This window comes from Clarias gariepinus, chromosome 4, assembly GCF_024256425.1.
Source record: "Clarias gariepinus isolate MV-2021 ecotype Netherlands chromosome 4, CGAR_prim_01v2, whole genome shotgun sequence".
Classification (NCBI taxonomy): Eukaryota; Metazoa; Chordata; class Actinopteri; order Siluriformes; family Clariidae; genus Clarias; species Clarias gariepinus.
Genome location: NC_071103.1, coordinates 15,141,118 through 15,159,779, shown reverse-complemented (window position 1 = coordinate 15,159,779; position 18,662 = coordinate 15,141,118). Strand labels below are relative to the sequence as shown.

The 18,662-nt window shown below is 38.9% G+C and overlaps 2 protein-coding genes across 3 annotated transcripts; one reads left to right on the top strand and one right to left on the bottom strand.

Annotated features, from left to right (window-relative positions):
- Positions 1–793: 793 nt before the first annotated feature.
- Positions 794–4,044, bottom strand: mrps2 (mitochondrial ribosomal protein S2). The gene is made up of 4 exons (XM_053494340.1): positions 3,973–4,044; positions 3,390–3,500; positions 1,878–2,007; positions 794–1,707 (listed from the first exon to the last, which is right to left on the bottom strand). The coding sequence occupies exons 1-4, from the start codon at positions 3,995–3,997 to the stop codon at positions 1,194–1,196; spliced, it is 780 nt and encodes a 259-aa protein (XP_053350315.1). The 5' UTR covers positions 3,998–4,044; the 3' UTR covers positions 794–1,193.
- A 3,343-nt stretch (positions 4,045–7,387) lies between these two features.
- stmn2a (stathmin 2a) lies at positions 7,388–12,937 on the top strand. 2 transcript variants are annotated; one of them, XM_053494341.1, is made up of 5 exons: positions 7,388–7,529; positions 9,589–9,684; positions 10,063–10,262; positions 10,537–10,728; positions 11,731–12,937. In XM_053494341.1, exons 1-5 carry the CDS (start codon positions 7,511–7,513, stop codon positions 11,788–11,790), a joined length of 567 nt encoding a protein of 188 aa, XP_053350316.1. In that variant the 5' UTR covers positions 7,388–7,510; the 3' UTR covers positions 11,791–12,937. The 2 variants fall into 2 exon arrangements, with proteins under 2 accessions (XP_053350316.1, XP_053350317.1); XM_053494342.1 differs by having other exon boundaries at positions 7,390–7,529; positions 10,087–10,262.
- The last annotated feature ends 5,725 nt before the right edge of the window (positions 12,938–18,662 follow it).

Here is an 18,662-nt window from a genome sequence, read left to right as displayed (position 1 = left end):
CCAGGAGGAAACCCACCAAGCACGGGGAGAACATACAAACTCTCCATGCACACAGAGACAGGAATCGAACCTGGCCAGAAATCCAACCCGGACCCAGGAGGTGCAAGGCGACAGTGCTAACCACTACACCACCGTGCCGCCCAAATTTACTCTTTAACGCATAGTTTAAAATGGTTCACCAGGTCTAATAGTGACCCCTGCTGGATCTGACTAAAAACTTTAAATCCGGTTAAATTTTTTTTTTACTGGATATTGCTCTGAAATTATGGAGGCCATGGATAAAGCCTTTAGTGTCAGTAGTACAAGTTAGTTGTCTTTAATATGCTTGTACAATACCAATCTCAATCGTTGTATTATATGTTGAAGGATGAAGGAGAGCTCAGGTTATTGGAGGTTTAGGTGAATCCACCAGGTTTTCCAATCTCTTAGATGCAAGAAAGGAGTGTGTGAAAGTATGTCTGTGTGTGCGAGTGAGTGAAGAGTGCCTTGTGTTGAACTGGAGTTGCCGTCTCGCACCTTGTGTCCAGTGTTCCCACTCTGGGTCTACAGTGACCCTGAGAAGCGCAAAGCCATTAAGTGAGCACATTATTGTGTTATACGCAGGTTGCAGGCTTCTGACACACCTTATTCCTTCCTGCACTGGAAAGGGTGTGTTTGAGCTGGAAATACATGACAACTCAAATAAACTTTTATGGTTGTCTTATCCTCTTCCATATTACCTAAGTGGCATCTTAAGTCATCTTAAAGGAGCAATTTTGAGAACTTTTGACCTACAATTTACACAGAAACCATATTTAAACCCAAATGTTTAATAGGGTTAGGGTCAGCAAATCTCCACATGATACACAAACATCTTAGAGGCTTTTAGTATCCTTGACTACTCAATCTGTTGATAGAGTGGATTTTCAACCCAAATCCGAAAGCACTATACACTCCACATTTTACTGAATCCATGCATGGCCACACCCAGAGATGGTGTTTGGTTTAATAATTACCTTACAGTATTGATTACTGGCTTGTTTGAGGATGAGGGGACAAAAAATATCAACAAGGACCAAGAACTAGAAGATGAACAACTAGTTCTGAATTATAATCACAGTGTAACAAAAAAAACAACAACAGACATATAGAACTTGCAGTAATATGATCATACGTGTGTCTCTAGACTGGAACTCTCTCCCCCTTTTTTTTGTTTATATCCCCTTGAGTAGCTCCATTTGCCTTCTCTTGTCCTTTGCCCTGTTGATCGCCACCCTGAACAGACGACAGTAGAGCTCCACGGCGGCTGGTGTGTCATCGTTGCCTGGCACTGGATACGTGATGAGGCTCGGGTCGCAGTCCGAATCGATGATGCCCACTGTAGGAATGTTGACCTTGGCGGCATCCCGTATGCCCGTGTGCGCCTGGAAAACGCTGTTTTGTGTACAGAGGAAGACGATGAGGTCTGGTAGGCGCACTCCTGTGGTACTGGCATTGGTAAGAACACCTCCTTGCCAGTAGCGCGCATGAGCGTATTCGCCACATTGTTGCGCCGTTGTTTCGATCAGGTGCGCGAACTGGCGCCGGCGGCTTACAAAGAGCACGATACCGCCGCGGTATGCCACGTGTGCTGTGAAGTTCAGAGCCTTCTGAAGGTGGGATGCCGTCTGCTCCAGGTCAATGATGTCCATGTCCAGGCGTGTACCAAACAGATATGGCTCCATGAGTCTTCAAAGAGGAACAGAAAGAGACGATTTAATAAGGAACAGATGGAGATGCAAAGAGTATGACATAGGTGGTGGTGTGTGCATGGTGAGTTAGCTGACAAGAACAGCTATGTAGTGGATGTTATTAAACTTAATTAAAATGATTATATAATATGAAGAATGTTGCTCTACCGGTGCCTGCAGCCTTTTTTGTGGCCAAGGTGGATTCGTGCCTCAAACAGGTCCTTTATAGTAAAGAGCTCAGACACGCTGAAAAAGTCCGGCTGGGTCAGAGGAAAGTTCACAATCTTATCGTTTACATCTGCGAGAATAAATCATGGACAAGGGTAAGCATATAAACAAAACAATAACTGCCTGACATTCTTGTATTAATACATACAGTGTATCCGGAAAGTATTCACAGCGCATCACTTTTTCAACATTTTGTTATGTCACAGCCTTATTCTAAAATGGATTAAATTCATTTTTTTCCTTTTTTATTTATTCTACACACAACACCCCATAATGACAACATGAAAAACGTTTACTTGAGATTTTTGCAAATTTATTAAAAATAAAAAAATTGAGAAAGCACATGTACATAAGTATTCACAGTGTTCACAGCGCATCCTGTTTCCCCTGATCATCCTTGAGATGTTTCTGCAGCTTAATTGAAGTCCACCTGTGGTAAATGCAGTTGCTTGGACATGACTTGGAAAGGCACACACCTGTCTATATAAGGTCCCACGGTTGACAGTTCATGTCAGAGCATAAACCAAGCATGAAGTCCAAGGAATTGTCTGTAGACCTCTAAGACAGGATTGTCTTGAGGCACAAAACTGGGGAAGGTTACATAAAAATTTCAGCTGCTTTGAAGGTCCCAAAGAGCACAGTGGCCTCCATAGTGGCCTCCGTAAGTGGAAGAAGTTTAGAAACCACCAGGACTCTTCCTAGAGCTGGCCAGCCATCTAAACTGAGCGATCGAGGGAGAAGCGTCTTAGTCAGTGAGGTGACCAAGAACCCGATGGTCACTCTGTCAGATCTCCAGAGGTCCTCTGTGGAGAGCGGAGAACCAGAAGGACAACCATCTCTTCACCAATCAGGCCAATATGGTAGAGTGGCCAGAGAGTCTCATCAGATCTGAGAATTTTGTTTCTTATGGTCTGAGAGTCCTTCAGATGCCTTTTTGGCAAACTCCAGACGGGCTGCCATGTGCTTTTTACTAAGGAGGGGCTTCCGCCTGGCCACTCTATCATATAGGCCTGATTGGTGGATTGCTGCAGAGATGGTTGTCCTTCTGGAAGGTTCTCCTCTCCTCACAGAGGACCTCTGGATCTCTGACAGAGTGACCTTCGGGTTCTTGGTCACCTCCCTGACTAAGGCCCTTCTCCCCTGATCGCTCAGTTTAGAGCAGGCCGGCCAGGTCTAGGAAGAGTCCTGGTGGTTTTGAACTTCTTCCTCTTACGGATGATGGAGGCCACTGTGCTCATTGGGACCTTCAAAGCAGCAGAAAGTTTTCTGTAAACTTCCCCAGATTTGTTCAGATAAGTGATTAAAGATGGGGTGGTAGTGTGTCAACACACAAAACACTGAGTAGATTATCCTACACCACCACGCCCATTTATGTCATCTTCCTTACTGATCGCATTTTTTGTCTTGGTATTGACCAGAAATGATGTAATACACATGGATTGAGCTCCATACCAGCATCCTGGTGGTGAACCGCAGGTGTGGGTCTGGCAGCAGTGCTGAAGGTGCGGCTGCTGCAGGAAAACACAGCTCCCACCAGCCGAGCACTCCTCACCCCGTGGACCACTGGGCACACACAACACAACGAGGACAGAGCAGGTCAAAATAACATGTATGAAGGAAGGAAGGAAGCAAGCAACATAAACTACCATGTGATCATCAGTAACATGTATTATAATATACAGGACTCAACACACTGAATAAGGAATATATGGAACTTATGGAAATGAGACATATGGGCTAAAAGCTGTGCTACTGAATGACAGATTCAGTCCCTGTCCCTACTGTCCCCTAATGAAGTTCCTCGTATATCCATTCACTCATGTGTTACTGTGCTGAGTCTCTGACTAGCAATCAGTTAGCACACCTAGCCGCTAGCCGGTCATTAGCTAGGATACATTACTCTAGCGAGAATATAAATTTTTACACATTTTAAACATCAATATGCATACATAATTTTTCCAAAACTCATTTGCCGGCTCATTTTCAGATTATATATCTCTAAGACATAAGACATAAATTTGACTTAACGTTTCACCTTTGGTTAGCATCCCCGCTGCCATGCTGACGGTTTCCCCCCGTGACTCCTCCTACCGAAGGAAGGTCAACCGAGTGGGATTCTGGGTAATGATGTCATTTTGGACTACAAGGAATGCATACACAACACATCTTCAGGAATATTCCCAGAGCCCACTGCACCAGAAGTGTGCTGGCGGAAATGAATAATAGTGTAGTCTACTTGAAGGCAGAATACAGGAGGATATAAGAAAGGAGATGAGTGTAGTATAAGAAACTAAGACTAGAATGAAATAGAATAGACTAGATTGCATGAAATCAGAAGAGATAGAAGCAAAACAACAAATATATACATAAAAAATAATAATAGATATAGAATTAGAACAGAATTTAACATAATTAAAACAAAATAAAACAGATGAGGTTTGGACCGAATATAATACAAAGGAATAATTAAAAAAAAAAAAAAAAAAATATATATATATATATATATATATATATATATATATATACGTATATATATATATATATATATTTTTTTTTTTTTATTTTTCAAAAAAACGTGCAGTTTGCATGTTTGCAAACGTGCAGTTTGCATGTTCCCCCCGTGCTTGGAGAGTTTCCTCTAGGCACTTCTCACATACTCCAAGGACCTGCAATTGGTTAATTTATGTTCACAAATTACCTGTTTTGTGTGTGTATATTTTGCAATGGATTGGCACCTTGGCACCTTGTCCAGAATGTGCCATGCCTCACAGGACAAAGTGGTGTAGAAGTTGAACAAATGAAAGACAAAAGTAGAATATAATAGAATACAATGTAATAAAACAGAAAAATAGAATTAGAACGAAATAAAATAAAACAAAAAAGAATATAATATAACAGAACATATTAGGGCGGCACAGTTGCATAAAGGTTAGCACTATGGTCTCGCACCTCTAGGGTCAAGGGTTTAATTCCTGTCTTGATACTGTGTGTGTGGACTTTGCATGTTCTCCTCATGCATGGTGGGTTTCCTAAAAGTACTCTGTGTGTGCGAAAGTATGTGCCCTGTGATGGATTGGCCCCTGGGAGTTCCCTGAGGCCTCAGATAAGCGGTATAGATAATGAGTGAGAGAGAATATACTAGAATAGAATAGAGTACAATTGAACATAGAAGAATGGGATAAAGTAGAATAAAAAATGGAATTACAATTAAATGGAATAAAATAAAACTGAGTAGAATAAATAGGGATAAAAGAGATGAGATTACATAAAATTATACTAGAATAAAACTAAACAGAAAAAGAGTAGAATAGAGTAGAATAGAATAAAAAGATAAGAGAAGAGCAGGGAAGGGATTGGTACAGAATAGAAGAGAAAATATTAGTAAAGAATAAAGTAAAATATAATATATAGTGCATTTAAAAACAAAATATTTAGTAATTTATTAATTAAACTAAAGTAATTGAATTCATAAAGTGAATCTCCAAGTCTCTCAAGTCGTTTTTTGTTTTAATTTTGATGATTACGGCTTATAGCTCATGAAAATCCAGTATCTCAAAATAATAAAATATTTCATTTTGGGCTTAAGTAAATCATTACAATAATCAGGAGGACTGCTGACAAGACGACCAAAGTTAATGTTAGAACTTGGGAGAGCTTCACAAGGAGTTGAGTGAGGCTGGAGTCAGTGCATCAAGATCCACCAAATGGGTGATTATTGCAGTAAGTTCTAATCATTATATATATATATATATATATATATATATATATATATATATATATATATATATATATATATAGAGAGAGAGAGAGAGAGAGAGAGAGAGATAGATAGATAGATAGATAGATAGATATAGATCTATATATACTGCACTGAATAAAATAAAATAGGTCAAAATAGAATTAATCTTAAAGCAGCTGTATTACTCTCTTCATGAGCAATCCTTTACTGCTTCACTATATCTGTACCATGACACAGCAGTATAGTTTCTACTTTATTTTATTTTCTATTCATAGATCATACTACACAGTAATATGATTTATAATCCAAAGTGTAAATATGATTATGTATCTGTGTATGAAGACAATTTTAGTTGGCCTGTTTACTGGTTACTGGCAAACTGATCATGACATATAGATGACTCACTCCATGATGCAACATCACTAACGGGAGGGAGATTTATCAACTACATTAGAGAGCATCTGATTTCATATGTCTGTAAGCACACACACTGAAAAGTGGGTTTGTTAGATTTGCCATCTAATTTATCTAACGAATGGTGTCCGATTGGGGGTTACCTTACTCTTAAATTGTTGGTTGCCCTGCAGGCCTGACCAGGACACACAGTTACTACAAGTGAGTTAGAGTAAATAAGGGTAGCATGGTGGTGCAATATATACACATATCCAGGGTCATTGACTGGATCCTTATTTTGGGTGAAGCTCTCTGATTATCTATGTGAAATTTCTCATGTCCTCCAAAAATTTACTGTGTTTTTCTCCATGTTCTATGGTTTCCTTTCAACATGTTATTGACTGTACTGCAAAGCTCCGTTGTTCATACTGGTTCCTGGATCTGAACAAATGAGACCAAGTGCCTGGTGGGAGTGACAACCTGCAGCTACACTGGAATATTGCAAATATGATTGAAGACATGACAATATGATTGTCGCTTAGGGTGTGAATGTGTGTGCATGGTTCTCTGAGATAGAGAAAGGGAATCGTATCTGTCCACGTGCCATCCGGCGATGGATACTCCCCACCCTGAGGATATCTATCTGTGATTGGTACTGTGACTGGTACTCACAAGGTCGAGTTGCCATCTTGATTGTATCTGAGCACTTGGGGGGTGAAGGAACTTGGACCACAAGGGTCCAACAGCGGGATCATGGCGGTGTCTGGGCTCGAACCGCGAACCTCCTGATCAGCAGCCCATCACTTTAACCACCAAGCCACTCCTGCCCCTTCTCTGAGATAGACCGGCGTTAATTTCAGGGTGTGTCCTTTGTGCACTGTGTGTGCATAGGTTAGGTTTTGGTGACTTTAGTCTCATATAATGCTGTTATAGCATACTGAATATGAGTAAAGGAATGAATGAATCAATAAATCGAATAAATGCCTAAATTATAAGTTATTTATCAATCATTCTATCATATCTATCAGATACACATTGATTTCAAAGGCCTGTTTATTAAAAAATGATAAAGGTAAAATAATATTACTAATAAAAAAAACCCAAAAATGATAAAGATCATGTAGGCATTGAGTCAGCCTTCCATTCCTGGCATGCTGGTTTACACTGGTTGGTGGCAACAGCTGGAAGAAAACATCTGTAAGATAATTTCTTCGAGCTTTGTAAGCTATTCGCTTAAACCCCTGCCTTCTCTTTACGTAAAGCAGCGATGGCCAATCTGCTCTCGTGTGGAGATGCTGATCACTGAACCGCTCCTAGTGCTTATTAGTGCTCCCTGTCTGCCGGATCGCATTGTGCTCTGCTGATTCAGTGCCTTACGCATCGCTCCTCAACGCCACCGGCACAAACCGCACCGCCTGAACCCTTCACCCCAATCACCACAATGGACAAGATCGCCGTCGGTAAGTCCTCTCCCTTATTATTTTAACATCATATATATATATTTTTAAATCATAATCTGTTTAGAGTTAAGATATTATACGGGTTGCATTTTTTTCGACGCTGATCGAGATGACTGATTATTCACGGCAACGCAGATAAATCCAAATCCAAATCATTAAAAAAAAAAAAAAAAAAAAAGATAGACAGAAATAAGAAGAACACGGATTGTCATTTAGATCATTTTCACTGCGTAAATTCGATTTCTTACTCCACGGCACTGTGTAGGATTAAATAGCGTCTCCCATCATCCACAAACATGAAAAAAAATATATATATTTGGAAATAGGATTTAATCCGGATTGGTGCACTAATGATAAAACTAATCTGAATATAGATTTTTCTCCTTTTCTGCGTGAGGAATGGCGCACCTGCTTCAGCTCCTTCCCCAGCATAATGCAGAAAGACCCCACCCAAGTCACCCGGCATCTTCTCCTCTCCATCCACTGCACACAATCCTGCACAAAACACACACACACACACACACACACACACACACAGATTTAGCTTAATCATCCATCCACAGACGTTTTAAGAGCATTTTCACCGCCGACGTGAGCTTTCTAGGCTTTTCATAATGCGTACTGACAGATTGTGTGCGCCTGGCATTGTGTGCGCTCCATGGCCTTTCATAGCTTTCATCTCTTAGATATTTGGCGATGGCTGTTAATCAGATCATACGCCCTGTCAAGATCAAAGGTTCGAAGAAAGATTTTTTCCTTTGAGATGTATCGATTCATGAATTAGACAGAAGATTTACTGAAATGCAGTAGAATTGGAGAATGGGTTTGTGTACTGTTTATGTCCTGTGATTAATACATATTGATGAATCAAACCAGTTACATTTATAATTCTTCAATTTGACAACTGCAAAAGAACACCATTCCCATAAATAATCATTTTAAAACACTAACATTATTCTATTTCATCAATGGGTTGAGCATCAGGTTTTACTGAAAGCTTGGCTAGAAACCGATGGGTGTGACTGTTTTACGACCCAGACAGCAGCAGCACGAGCCCTCAACATCACTGATAAACATGCTGTTATATCTCCGTATTTAATATGGATAACGATCTCATTCACTACATGTACTTATAAAGGCTTGGGCGTGATTTTATTTTTTTTTCCTGTATTGTACATTGAGGAGAATTGCTGAGGAGTAACAGCAGGCCGAAAGGAGCCACAGATTGGGAGGCTGGCCAGCCCTGCAGCAACGGGGCACTGCACATGGTGGCCTTTGCTGCTCCATGCAAATCATTATCTACGCTCGGTGGACACTAGTGGACATCCACTAGTGCACAGGGGACCGTGCGTCTGCTCCTTTGTCTTGTTCGGGGTGTGTGCTGGGATTGATCATTAAAAGAAAAGACCAGCTTTGGGGTGGGACAGCTGATGTCAGATCAGAAACCACAGACTATCTCCAGTTTGTTCTTGCCTCAAGTCTTATTGCTGTGTGAAATGTTTTAGCTTTGTTCTGTTCCCCCTGGATAATGGATTTTGGAGGATGTGCCTGCAATCTGTAAAACTCTACAGATGACAGGAAATGACCAGCATCATTAGTCTCTCCTGCATATTTCATGAGACTGTGAGCTCCAGCCTCAAAATGTTCATAATCCGTTCGTAGCTGAGCCACCTGTGCTTTACGGCCTTGCAAAGATTGAAATGTGCACTCGGCAAAGGAACATGCACTTTGCGCTTGGTCAAAGCTTCATATTTCCTTTTGAAATTAATTGAATTAACTAGACCAACTGGAATGTATCGGGTGGTGTGCGGGAACATCGCTGAAATACTGCACTATAAAACTAAGGGCCTGTACTTCAGAATTGTGGATCGTAATGTACGAATTATGGTTGTAATGATTACCACCCCATAACAAATGAGCTCACTGATATACTGTACATGATTGTCATTTAATAATGCAATAATGAAATATACACAATTAAAACACTCATTTGATAAAGTATTTGAATGTGACACTTTGCACTTATGGATGTATATTTAATTGCTCTTTTTTCAAACAGCATACAAAGAAAAGATGAAGGAGCTGCCCGTGCTCTCATTCATATGCTCCTGTTTTAACCCACGGGCACAGAAAAACCTGGACGCCAAGAAAGAGTGTAAGATACTTAAGATTCAAGATTCAGTTCAAGTGAAATTTCTTTGCCTTGGTACATTTGCTACATCTTGTACATTTACATCTGCATGTTCGCAAATAACCACATCAACACAATACAATTACAAATCCTTATTACAAATTACTAACATACTTCCTATACAGGACATCTTAGACTGGCTTAAGATTAATTACAGTAATTAACTTGACTTGAATGAGATAATTCATGATCATTCATAGTTAATATAATTTTAACTTGACATCATAAGGTAACTTATTCAGTTTGCATTATTATTATTATTATTATTATTATTATTATTAATTATGCGAACCAATTAAGACACAATTAAGACTTTAAACTGCAGAGAATGCTTCTTTTCAGTCATGTCCCGTGATTGTCATGCAGACATGGAAGTAAAGCCCATAAACAAACGGGCCTCGGGTCAGGCGTTTGAGGTGATCCTGAAGCCCCCCACTCCAGTGTCAGATGTGGCACAAAGTATCGGATCCCTCGCCAAGAAAAGGGACATCTCTCTGGATGACATTCAGAAGAAACTCGAGGCTGCTGAAGACCGCAGGAAAGTGAGTGTCTGCTACTCGGTGTCAACACTAACATGGTAGCATTCGCTTATTGACATGACTATTGATGAAGAGATGAGTTTACGCATTGCATTCTGGTGTGGAATCAGAACCCAAATTGCTTTCTCGCTGTAGGCAAATACATTTGGATTAGAAAGAAGTGTCATGAATTTGCCAAACCATTTGCTATTTATTAACATCAAGCGCTCAATGGCTTATCATTTATTTGCCCTGGTAATAGCATGCTTGATTCTAGTTGGCATCTCACTTTCTACAGTCTCAAGAGGCCCAGGTACTGAAAGCTCTGGCTCAGAAACGGGAGCACGAGCGGGAGGTGCTGTTTAAAGCCATGGAGGAGAACAACAACTTCAGCAGGATGGCTGAAGAAAAGCTTATTTTGAAAATGGAGCAAAACACGGAGAACCGCAGGGCTTACCTGGCGGCCATGTTGGAGCGCCTGCATGAGAAGGTAGAACCTGATATCCTAGGTTTTGCTTAGATATTCTTAGATGTTTTGTATGTTGAAACAAATAATTCATAGTGCAACACAATTAAAGTGTTGGGGGTCTAATTTTAATTTGAGTAAATTATTCAAGATCAATAAAAGTAAATATTTAATTAATGGTAGTTTCATGTTATATAGCCATACAGTATGTCGATTTATTGCAGCCTGCATGGACATTATAGCAATATGTACCGTAAAATCTACATCAGGTCGTAATCACTCCTTAGAGTTGAGTTGGTTTAATGCCGCAATACAGTATTCTCAGAATCTAAGTATAGCTATATTTTAAAGTCTTCAGCGTGACTGTAAATTGCCTCAAGGTGTAAAAGAGAGTGTACAGGTAGAAAGCTCTTAGTCATCCATGGAATCCTGCAAATGCCAAGGACATTAATTAAGTCTGTCTCTTTTGGATCACATGCACACGGATAGATTATTTGGAATGAACAGAGAATGTGATTGAAGCAGACACACACTTTTAAGGAAGCTTGCCAGTAAAATTTATCAAATGCCATCTGGTTGAGACTAGAGGTGTGCACAAGGACTGGCGTGCCAAAGAATGCAAATAAAAAGTCAAGCTGAGGTTTTCTAATAGCGGCCAAAGAAAAAAAAAGAAAAAGATCCTGTTCAATTTAAATAATAACGCTTTAGAGCATTCAGTTCTCATTAGTCAGAGTAGAGGTGATTGGAATTATTAGCAGGTTTATATGTTATACCAAACTTAATTTGTCATATGTAAATAAATGTCATAGGTAGGTGCAAAATAATAATCACATGAGCCGTCCCATAAATTGCTCTATTTAATAAGAATAAAACAATCTTTGCTGGTGGACACGCCCACTTCATGTTTAAATCATAATACAGATACAGATATAAATATTATATAGATATAGATAATGTAAGAAGGGTTTTTTTTTTATTATTATTGCTGGCGTTACGTGACTTGTCATTTTGTTGTGTTTCTTCCAGGATGAACATGCTGCTGTGGTCCGCAGAAACAAGGAGCTGAGAGAGGAGCTCACAGCATAAAGACCAATTTTCAATTTTCCTCACACTGCTCATCAGCTCACTTATCCTCCTCTTACACACACACACACACACAAACACGCACACAGTCAATACTTATCTAGCAAGTAACACTCTCCTATACCGTTTAAATGGTCTTGCTTGATTTCATAGATTATGACAGATTATTTTGTAAATATATCATAGAAACTTTTAGATTAAGCAACAACACAAGTCAAATGTATCAAACTTATCACGACACAGTATCGCTATTAATTTATGTATCTGATTCTTTTTTTTTTTTAACTCTAATTGTTTTTTTGGATTAGAGTTATCATGTGTTTATTTATTTGTTTGCAAGGTTCTGGAATAAAAATGTCATTGTGAGGAATGGAACGCTGGGACACTCCCAGCATACACACACACACATACACACACACACACACACACACACACACACACACACACACACACAGATATACGACAAACCTTACAGTGTATTTATGCTTATATACAATATAATCATGACATTGCACTTCTTCCATCTACTGAATGAAACCATCTTGTTCAAGCTTAACACATTCTTCAGCAGCACATTGACACTCTGAGCCAACCTCTGGAGTTAAATCTGTAGTCGTGCCCTTTTTATATTCCTCATCAGAGCATGTTTTTTCTCGCTCGCTTTGACTTTAACTAATGTTGGCACAGGCTACCATTTTCTGAACGAATTTTCCGACAGTACACTTCATCATCTCAAATGCCGCCATTGTTCCGCCATATATTCTGCTATTCACTAATGTTAAAACCTTTGTCTGGTCAAATCTCATCCTCCTAACTTCGGCCATTGAGGAGGAATGGCTAATTGGTTGTGTGAATCCGAATGAGTGTTTGTTTGTGTGTGCGTGTATGTGTGTGTGTGTGTGTGTGTGTGTTGATGGTACGGTGGCTAAGCTTCTGTGACCGTTCTCTTTGGAAGAAATGTATGAGATGGAAACAGAATATGCATTGAATGTTTTTTTTTCTCTCTCTCTCTCTCTCTTTTTTAACTTAATTTATTTTCATGGTTTCCTCTCGAAATATGCCTGCCTGCATCTTCTGCTGCGTAAACTGTGTTTTTCCCTCATTTCTCTGTGTGCATAATTTGGTGAATAAAGATTTGGGATTCTGTGAACATATTACTGTGGGTGTCATTTTTGTGGGTAGTTTTTTTTTTAAAGGAAAACAAGTAAATAAGTTACATAGTCTTTATGCAGTCAAAATATCAGCTGTTACTGTATGTAGCCTGCATGTACTGTAACAGAGTCACATAAAACCATTAACCCATTGCTCCTTGCACCCACTGAGGCATCTTACACCCTTTTTTTTAAAGATAATAAAGTACTGGAACATGCCAAGAGGGATTGCAAACACCACTATAGCACACACTGGCACTGTGGTATTGTACATAATGGCTACAGATGTTAGTGATATATATCTACATATATACACAGTTATAAGAGTAACCACTACCTGTATTTCTCTATAATCACCTGCTACACTATTGCATTTATCCGAGCGCTATGATCAGACTCCCAGGCAAGTTCCTGTAGCAAGCAAAACTGGTGTTGGTGAAGGATTGTGTACTCTTCCACATGTTGGTGACAAGCTATCCATCAGTTTTTCAAGGATTAGGTGTTCCATTCGCTGAATGTTCACGGGAACGACACAGGGGCTTTGATCCACCCCGGCCGGGGTTATCATTTACAGAAGTATGGCCTTCTGCAAAATGTTTGCATCATTCAGATGTTTTGCTGCAGCTATCTCTGTGTTTGAAGTCTTTCTTAAATGATAATCAGTTTTACAGTACATCCTCTTTCATAAGAAATTTTATCACAAGGCCAGCCACTCAGGCAAACAAATAAAAAAAAGCAAAAATACATTTAAAAAAATCTCAATCTTAGTCTTCTGCATGTCTGTAAATTTATATATCCAGTCCTTTATGACAGATTAAGACAAATAAGAATACCTAAAAGATTTACTCTCTTCACTTCTACTTAGTAGACTTCAGTTTACCAGAGCCATGGCATGCAATCTGCCTGCTGTGATGGATAATGAACCAATCACCTATTTACATCAGCTTGCACTGATGCCTGTGTCACAGCTGCATTCTGGTGGCAGAGACAGTGCTACTATGGTCACGAGACATTTAAGGCTTAATCCCCTAATACCGTACTTATAGCTATACAGGCATGCCTAATAATCCACATTCGTGATACAAGAGTATTTTCAGTTCATGGCACCTGAACCTGGTACTAAGCTGACTGTGATTTAACTTACCAAAAAGACCTAACATACTTTCCAGACATTGTTCATATGTAATTAGCAACATGTGTGTGTGTTAATGAATAAATGAACAGACTCGTGACATTTACTTAAAGGTGCAGCTCCCCGACCTTTGATTAATATAAGCAAGAAGCAGAGCTCTGTTCCTATAATACAGACTTCATGTAAAATATACCATGGCATAAAGGTAATAATCGTAGAGTAAAACAGTTCTAAACCATTTTATAATGATTTTTTTAAGTAAAGTTTTAAAATGTTATACATGTGGTCATCAAACTAAACATGTTTATTAGACATGTAATTATTAAACCGTTGCACATGTCTCTACCAGAATAATGAGACATGTTCTAATTTTCATTGTCATATCATGTAATTATCTTATTATTTAAATGATGGGAAAAAGGAAGAAAACGTAAAGAACAGAATGTAAATGCAGTTTGTTCTTTTGCAAACCATCTTAAATACTCCTGATGATGTAATTAATTAAAGAAAATTCTGATGTAGTTTTCATGTCTTTGGTACTGGCTCTTTTAATGCTCAATGTGACGTGTGATGCAAAGGAAATTTTGATCATGAGGGAAGGTGGAACAACTGGTGCTCTCAACAACAAGATACTTGTCAGTAGACTGACAATAAATTACCCAAGTAATCATCTGAGGTTGTATGTGACATAAAAATGATTGTCACATAGCCAATGTTTACTTTCTTTCCCCGGCCTCATACACACAATGTGCAATGTGATATCATCAGATAACCACTTAAGGCAAACTGTTTATACCTTGGGCATCTCTATACCTTCTTTTGTTTAGCAACGAGCTAGCCAGATAACTAGAATGAGTAGATTTTCCTCCTTAAACAATGAACTGTATAATAAATATTATAGATTTATCAAATGTACATTCACACATGTTGAAATAATCTAGAAAGTAAAGGTATGTGCTACTTTATTTACTTCTGTTGCTATGTGCACCCATTTTGATTTGACATCGCTTCCTGAACTGGTAGGAACTCCTAGTTAAGACAATGCTGTCCGTTTATGAATAGAAGTTTTCAATTCGATGGAGCATTTTCTATGGCTTTTCCTGCTCAGTGCTTGGGCATTACAAGTTATGATCTCAAGTTGAGTGCATTAGCTGTGTATGTGTTATGTCTCTGACCCAACTAATCCCTACCATCTAAATCACTGCGTAGCCTACCCTATGCAACAGAGTGAATCTTTGGGCCTGTGCTTGGATAGCAGAAAGATAAGGGCAATTGTTACATAAATTAAAAACCATCACAGCCAGACGGGCTGACCATGTGGCACCCTGAAATCACCACACCCTGGCAAATAAGCTAGATACCCCAAAGTTCCACTGGCTTCGATTGAGCCTTAAATAAATAAAGCCTTGTACCCAGGATCGTAGATGGGGCATGAGAGATCCCCATGACACCCCATTATTATAATCATGATTCAGGCTTTAGACTTTAGACACGGAAAGCATGTCCATGAGGATGAGGATATTTTCATAAATATGGAACTCTCATATTAACTCAATCAGTCTTTGCAGTAAAAGAGTGTTAAAGGCTTTTTAAAAGCTTAAAGCTTAAGGTATGCACCCTTTGGCACTATTCAGATTGGATGGTGGGACGTTCAATTGTCAGACCTACTGTTTATCTGCCACAATGAACTACACTGGGAGTTCCTAGACATCATCATGGCCTAAACACTGAATCGGCACATCTTCTCCTAGTGGGCCTTCTCCTAGTACAGCTTTTGCACCATAGTTTTTTAGGGATGCTCAAGCACCCCTAAATTTATTCGTAGCAACCCTAAAGAGAATTCTAATAATAATGCAGTAACATTTTATAAAATATTTTAGGAACTCTACCGTTGCAAATTAATCTGATTGGAGACATGACTAACAATTGCAGGATAAGTTAAAGTATTGTCAGTAGTGCTGATGGAGTCACATTACACATTGATTAATAGGTGGCAGCATAGTTAGTTTTAGCATATATAATGAATGGCGTATTTTAGAGCTGGTGAGAGTATATTCTACCACTCTTGTTCCGGTGTATGCAAGGTTTGATAATGATCGGCACTGATTAAATGTTAATTTAGCATACAAGCTTAGTAATCTTTAAAATTTTTAACATTAAATTGCTACATAGCGTTTTATATTTTGTGTAATAGCGCTGTCTGGTTTGCAACTAACCAAGTTGCAACCAGTAACTTGCATAGCTTATTAACTTGGTGGATCAGTATTAAAGTTTTCTCAGATTTTTTGCCGCCTTTCTATTCAGTTAATCAAATAGTAGTGGTATGAAAGTCAAAAGGTAAAGGTAAAGATAAGTCTAAAATGATCACTTTTCCATGGTTTAAAAGTGACACACACACAAACACACACAGACACATCCTTATATACATATAAGCAGACTAAAATAAATTCCATACAGCAATCTAGAGTGAATTCTATTACACAAACACACACATATGTTGAGTCGCATGCATGGAATATGAGCCTGAGAGGGATGTACTGTACATTTTAATTAGGGGCTGAGCCACCCTAAAGGTGTGATCCCAGAATCGCCCCTGATTTGCACTCTAAGACACCTGGGCTGTGTGTAGTTCCTTTTCCATGTTCTATACTGTACAATGGAGTACAGTAGTGTGAGTGCAACCTTTCTGGGTAGACTTAATGAACCTAAATGTCCCGTTTCACATGAAATATTTTGCATACATTATTCAGGTGCATTATAGCATTCCTGGCAGTTAGGAGTGTGTGCTGAGATACGGAGGACACAAGCAACAGTAGGTCTATGAGTGCTGGATAACCGCCAGGGTTTCTTTTCATTTGGAACCATCGCCCGCTCAATGAGATGGTTCCAGGAACAGATGGCTGCACGATGACAGTGTTTGTTCCAAATACTGCATCATGCAAGACAGGACTTTGGTTTAAGATCTCAACATTTCTTCAGGCATTTCTTCTATTTTCGTATCCAACAGTCACATATTGTGTGTGTTTATGAGTGTGTGTATGCTAAATGATCGGATCAGTTTAGGATAGTACCCAAGGCTAAGACATCTCTCTATCCCTCTTACGCTCATATTCCATGCATGTCACTCAACATATGTGTGTGTATTTGTGTAATAGAATTCACTCCAGGTTTAATCTGCTTATGTGTATGTAAGGGTGTGTGTGTGTGTGTGTGTGTGTGTGTACAGTATGTGTGTGTGTGTTTGGGATGGGGGTGGTGACGTGTCTGCAGGTGTGTTGTGTAGATAATGGTTCATTTTTTATCCTCCTGGACAAAGCAATTATTCTCCCTAAAAACCCTAGCGGGATTTTCGGTGCTTGTTAACGGAAGCATGAAAAAAAGTGAATCCAATCTACAATTTACACTTCTGCAGATGTCTCCAAAAGAGCCTCGTACGAGCTTGTGATTCATGCTTCACAAATATTTGGGAACTATATCAGTGCCATTAATGTGAAGGCCAGAAGATGAATGTGTAGTTGTGAGATCGAGACAGACTAAGTATAGATGTTTTTTCATAAACAAGAAAAAAAAAAGAAGTTTTGTAATCAAATAGACCAGTTAGTACAAAAGGGAGACTCAGGTTGAATAGAGAACAAAGCTTCATGGACCATAAGCTAATAATTAAAATGATACGTATCTAATTCCATATCGTTAGCAGTAAAATGAGTTGTCGAGGTTGTACTGTGATAAATTATAAAAAAAGATAAATCAAGGAATTCTTCATTAACACACATCTACTGTAACTTGTTTTACATTTAAATATGTCTGACACTCACACTTGGGTATTTGTAGGCTTAAAAGGGTGCCAATACTTTTGCAATACAAATTTAACTGTGGTGATAATATTTTTTATCCAGATTATGTTCTGGATTTTCAGTTGTAAAATGGTTTATCACTATAAAAAAAAACTGTATATCACCACAATGTTAGACTCTATCTATCAATAAATAAAAAAATTTAATGTCATGAATCGATCAGTATTTTTCTAGGAATGAAATATGTAATTATCGTTAGCTGATCCGGAACTGAAATATTCATCTGCAATCTCGAATACCAGTTAATAAATTTGGTTATTTTCCCATTCCATGTGGTTCACTAGCTTATTATTCATATTTCACCCCAGTCTCAACATTTCATCAGACTGCTGCTGTATGAGAAGTGCTACCAAGATTTTTGGCATGAAGCCTACCATCTGCACATGCACAAGTCTCATATACAGTACATGCACATACCCAGAATCTCAGGCACATTTAAAAGGCTGCATACCTATAAATACAGAGCCTCATAAAATATCGTCTAGCCTTTTGTTTATCATCAAATATTAATCGCTAATTCTACTCACATCCTGAGGATGGATTGTAGAGTTGTACCATTAAACTACTGTACAGTACCTTGCATTATTAATTAGGTTGAAATGTTTGAGTGATCCACTTAATCAGTCCACTCAGTGTTGTAATGTTTCTGCCAGCCTGATGGTGCTCAGCTCTTTACTTCACTTTATACAACAGGAAGCATACAGTATGTACAATACTCATACCTGCCTGTGTGCAAAG

What these genes read in the sequence shown, in the direction of transcription:
- mrps2 (XM_053494340.1), bottom strand. Translation starts at nt 3,997, where the DNA reads ATGGCAGCGGGGATGCTAACCAAAG. An exon ending in GGTTCACCACCAGGATGCTG is followed by an intron (nt 2,008 to 3,389) that starts GTATGGAGCTCA and finishes TTATTCTCGCAG; the next exon opens with ATGTAAACGATAAGATTGTG. An exon ending in AAAAAAGGCTGCAGGCACCG is followed by an intron (nt 1,708 to 1,877) that starts GTAGAGCAACAT and finishes TCCTCTTTGAAG; the next exon opens with ACTCATGGAGCCATATCTGT.
- stmn2a (XM_053494341.1), top strand. An exon ending in CTGCTGAAGACCGCAGGAAA is followed by an intron (nt 10,263 to 10,536) that starts GTGAGTGTCTGC and finishes CACTTTCTACAG; the next exon opens with TCTCAAGAGGCCCAGGTACT. An exon ending in TGGAGCGCCTGCATGAGAAG is followed by an intron (nt 10,729 to 11,730) that starts GTAGAACCTGAT and finishes TGTTTCTTCCAG; the next exon opens with GATGAACATGCTGCTGTGGT.